The 5699-nt window shown below is 68.8% G+C and overlaps 2 protein-coding genes across 2 annotated transcripts; both read right to left on the reverse strand.

Annotated features, from left to right (window-relative positions):
- Positions 1-1061: 1061 nt before the first annotated feature.
- Positions 1062-2711, reverse strand: MNEG_12651 (hypothetical protein; the record flags this gene model as incomplete). Its single annotated transcript, XM_014038876.1, has 3 exons — positions 1062-1478; positions 1739-1991; positions 2200-2711. The coding sequence occupies 3 exons, from the start codon at positions 2709-2711 to the stop codon at positions 1062-1064; spliced, it is 1182 nt and encodes a 393-aa protein (XP_013894330.1).
- Positions 2712-4500: 1789 nt separating this feature from the next.
- On the reverse strand, positions 4501-5673 carry MNEG_12652 (hypothetical protein; the record flags this gene model as incomplete). Its single annotated transcript, XM_014038877.1, has 1 exon — positions 4501-5673. A coding segment is annotated over one exon (1173 nt), but the record flags the coding sequence as incomplete, so codon positions are not given.
- Positions 5674-5699: the final 26 nt, after the last annotated feature.

Genomic DNA, 5699 nt, shown 5'->3' on the forward strand with positions numbered 1-5699 from the left:
CGACTACCAACCACCTCCCCCTCAATCCTCACGCCTCCCCAACCCCCTCGTCTTCCTCCCAACACACAAAACACACAAAAGGCACTTGCATAAAGCCAGATCAGGTGACGCTTGCAAGTGAGCAGAATGGCTCGTGTCACAGTGATGGGTGTCTTCCGAAAGGCTGGTAAATCGTACATGCCAATGCATTTTTGTGCACGACAGGGGCTGCAGCACAGCCCCAAACTGCGAAGCCGCCACAGGCACCTGACCACCAACAGCGGGGGGCAATAGTAACTGACAGTGTGGCTGACTCAGCGCCCAAACCAGTTCGTCCGCTGGATGCCGCTGGATGGTGGAGCAGGGGGCAGTGTAAAGCAGACAGTATTCCTAGGCCACATCCCACGGCGCCGCCTGACGACAGGCGCGGCGTGTTTGACCGCCGGGCGTCTGTGCGGCGACTGCGAGCGGCCACGAGTGCGAAAATGGCCTGTGCGCCCTTCAGGGGCAGCACAGGCTTCGATGAAGAAGCGGGGCGAGATGAGAAGGGCAGGGCAAAGAGATGGGGCGGGCGCGATCTAAGGGCGCGCTCAAGGCGGCTGCGGCCCCTCTGGCCCCTGCCTCGCCGATGCGACGGCAAGGGGGCAGAGCGGCCGCGTTGCGCAGGGCGTGTGGGGCTGCCAGGTGATCGGTTCGAATAGAGGTCAAGTGCGGCAGTGCCAACAGGGCGGGTGTTGCAAATATTGGTGGCTTTGCCGTGGTCCGTCTTATCTCGCACGCTTTCGCAAGTGCCAGGGGGATCCGGCGGCCCGACCAAGCAGCCGGCAAGGGGGGATCCGGCGGCCCGACCAAGCAGCCGGCAAGGCAGGAAGCTGGCACGCAGCTGCCGACGCGAGCAAAGTGCAAATGCAAGGGTGCAGGGTTGAGGTGGAGGGGGTCATGCAGTGCTCTTGCAACATGCGTGTTCATGAGTATCTAGACGTAATATTTTTATACATACATGAGCCAACGAGGACGGCCAGCCCCAGACACAGGCCCACACCCTGTGCCTGGCCGCTGCCGCCGCCGCCGCCGCCACCACATCAGTTCCGAGCAGGCCGGGGCAACGTGCCCCCGCCGGGGCCGCACGCGTCCGCCCGCCCCCGCGCCTCCGCGCGCGCCTGCAGCGCCTCGAGGAGCCCCGCCGCCGTCGGCAGGCGCGGCCACGCGGCGATGATGAGCGAAGCAAACTGCTCGGGCAGGAGGACTGAGCAAAAGGCCACCAGATCGCAGCAGGCGGAAGCGAACTGGTAGCTGCTCAGCCACGCGCCCATCCGTGCCACTGCCTCGTCCAACCCAGGGCGGCCGTCAACGCCGCCGCAGCCCGTGCCGCCGCCCGCGGCGGCGGCCGCGGCGGCCGCGCAGGCCGAGTTGCAGAGGGTGGAGAGCGCCTCGTGGCGCGCGTGCAATGGCGCAAGGCGCCCCTGGCCGCAGAGGAGTGCAGACAGCAGCAGTTCCTCCTACGCGTTGAGTCAAAGGTTGGTCGCAGTGGGTCAAAGGGGGCGCGATGGGGAGTGTGCACGCCGCCAATAGGCCCGGCCGTCAGAGAGGTGTCCGTCCACAGCAGGGATGCCGTGGTCACAAGCAGTGGGGCGGGCGCCGCCCAAACCCCTCGCGCGGCGCAGGCGGGCCCCGTCCGTGCGCCTGGCAGTTCCAGGCGCAAATTCGCCCAATCCTATGTACAAGGCGCAGCCTGCGCTGAGGGGGCCGCCCCGCCCACCTGGCCGGGCGCCAGTTGCAGCTGCTCCACGATCCAAGAGTACCTCGCCGCCGCAGCGGCAGCGGCAGCAGGCGCAGGCGCGCCCGCGCCCCCCTCGACGTCGCCCAGCGGGCCCAGCAGCACCTCGCAGGCGGGCCGGGCGTCCCGGCTGAGGCAGACCAGGGCAGTATGCTCCATGACGCGCGCGCGCTCCTCCAGCAGGCGCCCGCGCGCCCACTCCGCCTCGGGGCAGCGGCCGCCGTGGCGCGCCTTGCTGCGGGATGGGGCGGGGCGGAAGGGCGGGGCTGGGCTGGGTCTGGGGTCAAACCATGGTCAAAGCTGGTCAGATCATGACAGTAATCCGTCATTGTTGACAGAAAGGGAAGTGCAGGTACATTATCAGCCGTTTCCAATCGGGTGGCAGCTCCACACAAATTATAATACATAGGCCCAGGCGCGGAAAGTGGTGGCGACCGGCTCACAAGTAGAACGGCCCAGCGCGCTGCACGAACTCGTGGAAGGTCCTCGCCAGCCCTGCTGTCGACAAATCTGTGCCGGCCGCGCGCGCCGCCGCGGCCGCCGGCGACCAGCCGAGGCCTGAGGGGAGGCCACGCGCCCCCAGCGGCGGCGCGGCGGCGGCCAGGGATGACAAATCCAGCCGCATTTGGGTGAGGAGGGCGGCCCAGCCGGAGGCAGCTTCGGCGTCGGGGCACGCGGTCTGGGGCGGCAGCTGCCGGCAGGGGGTTTTGTCGTGGCGGCGCTCTTCCTGCTGCTGCTGCTGCTGCTGCTGCTGCTGCTGCTGCTGCTGCTGCTGCTGCTGCTGCTGCTGCTGCTGCAGCAAGGCGCCCAGCTGCAGCAGGCCAAGCGCCTGGTCGGTTGCAAGCTGTGCGGCGAGCGCGCGTATGTGCAGCGAGCGCTGCTGCTCCCCCAGTGCCTGCACCTCGGCCTGCCGCCGCAGCAACTGCCGCTCCAGCCGGAGGAGCTGCTCGCTCATGGGCACACCGGCGACGACTGTGCGGCGCCGCACGGCAGGTTCGTGCGGCGCATGCGCAGCCACAAAAGGCCTCTGGCGCTCGCCCGTCCAGGAAGTGTCACCCGATGCTTGCTGCCCCTCGTGTTGCGGGTTATGCCAGCTAAGGGCTGGCTCCCGCTTCTGAGAGGCAGAGGACATGGGCTTGGGGTCCCGCCGAATCAACACGGGTGTGTCCGCGAAAGGCGAAGCTCCCCGCGGACACACGCTCGCATATCTAAATGACTGACCGCTTGGTTTTGGTGTAAATAAACGCCCGCGGTGGAGGCCGGTCCGTCACCATATCAACAATGGCGGGCCGTTGCGGCCAGCTCGTGACAGTGGTGCCGCTTGCGCTGGCCACATGACGAAAGAGGGACGTCATGGAAGCGGCGACGCGTGGTCGCTCATGCTGTCACCTGCCCCTCTGGGCAGCTGACAACCATCTTGTCCCACTTGCACCAGCCCGTGTGCAAGTGATCATGCCCCCGAGATGCCGGCACACACAGGAACCTGCAGCACCCTTGACCACGCGCGCCTCCGGATGAAGATGGTTCAAGCACTGCGCCGGTCCTGCGGTTGATGAGGCATCCAGGCTGCGGGGTAGGGGCAGCCCAAGGTGCAGCTGCCATGCCGGATGTTGGGCAGCCAAGAAAAGGGCGGCGCTCGCGCCTGCAGGAGCTGCTCTCCGAGCCTCCCTACATTCAATGTTGCTGAGCTGCGCCGAGGAGCAGAACGCACCTGGCTGCGAGGGCTTACGTAGCGGGGACGTGTCCAGGGCCCCGCTTGCTGCCCTCAGCTGTCAGAACGACCCGCACGTTGACCATCCTGCCCGTCCTCCGCGACTGCCGGCCTCGGCTGCTGCGCTAGTGACCAGCTTGCCGCCCGTTGCGTACAAGGTCGTGATGAGCCTTTCCTCGCTCCGTGGGAGCCTGCCGCTTTGCGCTCCTGCCGACTCAGGCCCTGGGCCTCATCCCCACCTGGGGACCCGAAAAAACCCTGAAACCTGAGCTGCAGCTTCGTAACCTGCAGCTCGCAACACTCGACCCCAAACTTGGTTGTCAAGCAGCAGCGCGCACCTCTTAACCCCAACTGCATTAGTTCGAAAGCTGCAGCTCGCTGTTGGAGCGGGAAGGGGAGATGGGCGGCATGAAACGCACGGCGCGGGACGGACGGCAAACGTTCGCTGCGAACACCAATGGTTGCGTTTGTGCCCCCCGCTGGATGATAATTTCGCCGCGCGCTACTGCCAATCGGCGTGCACCGCTAGCAGCCAGCGCGGGCCCATGCGCACCGAAGCGCCTTCGTCACAGGCGCACGGGGGCGTGGGCGCGGGCTGCCAGCGACAAGGGCCTCAGACGATCCGACGGGTGCAGGGCAGCACGGGTGGGGAATGCAGGCGCAATTTGGCATCGTATGGAGTGATCTCAATTACGAGGCCTGCACAGAGCAGCATGCGCGGCTAGGGAATGGCCCTCACGAATGAAACCCTGCTGGCCTGGCCGGCTCATCAGCTCCCGCTGGGCAGCTGTATGGCGTGGGCTGTATAGTGTGGGCTGTATAGCGTGGGCTGTATAGTGCGGGCTGTATAGCGTGGGCTGTACACTCAGGCCAGCCGGGCCTTCCTCAGGCCCTGACTGCCGGCCAGCCGTGCTGCTGACGCCACGTGTGCTACTGACGCCACGCGTACGCATCAGAATACCGCCCAGCGCCGCTGCGCATACAGGGCCGGCGCACGTGATATACACAAGGGTGCATGGGCGTTCCCGCCCGCTCAGCCGCGTCCGCGGCCACGCCCGCGGCCGCCGGGGCCGCCGCCGGCGGCGCCGGCGGCTTTGGGGATGTCGGCCGCGCGGCCCCCAAGCAGCAAATCCAGTGCCCAGTCGCCCGTGCTGGGCGGCGCCTGCTGCTGCTGCTGCTGCTGCTGCCGCTGCTGCGCCGCCGCGCGCCTGCCCGCCTTTTTGCTCGCCAGAAGCAGCGGCGGCTTCGGCGGCGGCGCGGCGTCGGATGGCGCGGGCCGCGGCGGCGGGGCTGCTGGCGCCGCGGCCGCCGGAGCTGCAGCTGCCGCGCCTGGCGGCCGCGCGGCGGCGCCGCCTGCCGAGCCGCCGACCCGCACGAACGCCACCCCCCCTCCCCCCGCCCCCTCGTCGCCGCTGCTGCTGCTCTCAGGGGCGGCCGCCAGCGAGCGCCGCTCCGCCGCCGCGCCGAACCCTGGCGCGTTTGCCATGGCCGCCGCCGCCTCCGCAGCCGCCGCTGCGGCAGCGGCGCTCGCCGCCTGCTCGAATTCCACCTCCATAGCTTCCGCTGCCCCGCACTCCCCTGACACCCCCTGCGGCAAAGTGTCTGTCGCGTGCGGCGGAGCACCGTTCCCCGCCCCGCCCGCAGCCCCTGCTTCCCCAATGGCATTGCCCTCCAGCATCGCCGGCTGTGCAGGCGCCCCCGACGGCGCCGGTCGCCCCACCTCCGAAGCCGGCGGCGGCGCGGCGGCGGTGGCCGCCGGCTGTGCCTCTCCAAATTCTCCGAGGCTCAACCCCAACCCCAGCCCCAGCCCCAAGCCGGGGTATGCGTATGAGATGGAGTCGTAAAGGGGCACGCCGCAGCCCCGTCCGCCGCCGCCGCTGTCCACGCCGAGCGAAAAACCGCCGCCGCCGCCGCCGCCGGCCTCAGCGGCCGCGACGGCCGCCATGGGTCCCGTGCCCGCGCCGGCGGCGGCGCCGCCGCCGCTCGCATCGATATCCATTGCTGACGCCGCCGCGCCGCCCCTGTCCTCAAAAACCTCGAGCCCTGGCAGCCGTGATTGCCTCTCCTCTTCCCCCTCTTCTGCTCGCCGCCGCCGCTCCTCCTCCTGCTGCTGCTGCTGCTGCCGCTGCTGCTCCTGCTCCCGCCGCTGCCGCTCCCGCTGCTGCTGCGCTCGCTGCAAAAACTCCTCCCTGCTCACCGGCACCCCCTTATCTCCAGAGCCCCAGGCCCCCG

This window comes from Monoraphidium neglectum, assembly GCF_000611645.1.
Source record: "Monoraphidium neglectum strain SAG 48.87 unplaced genomic scaffold scaffold03356, whole genome shotgun sequence".
NCBI lineage: Eukaryota > Viridiplantae > Chlorophyta > Chlorophyceae > Sphaeropleales > Selenastraceae > Monoraphidium > Monoraphidium neglectum.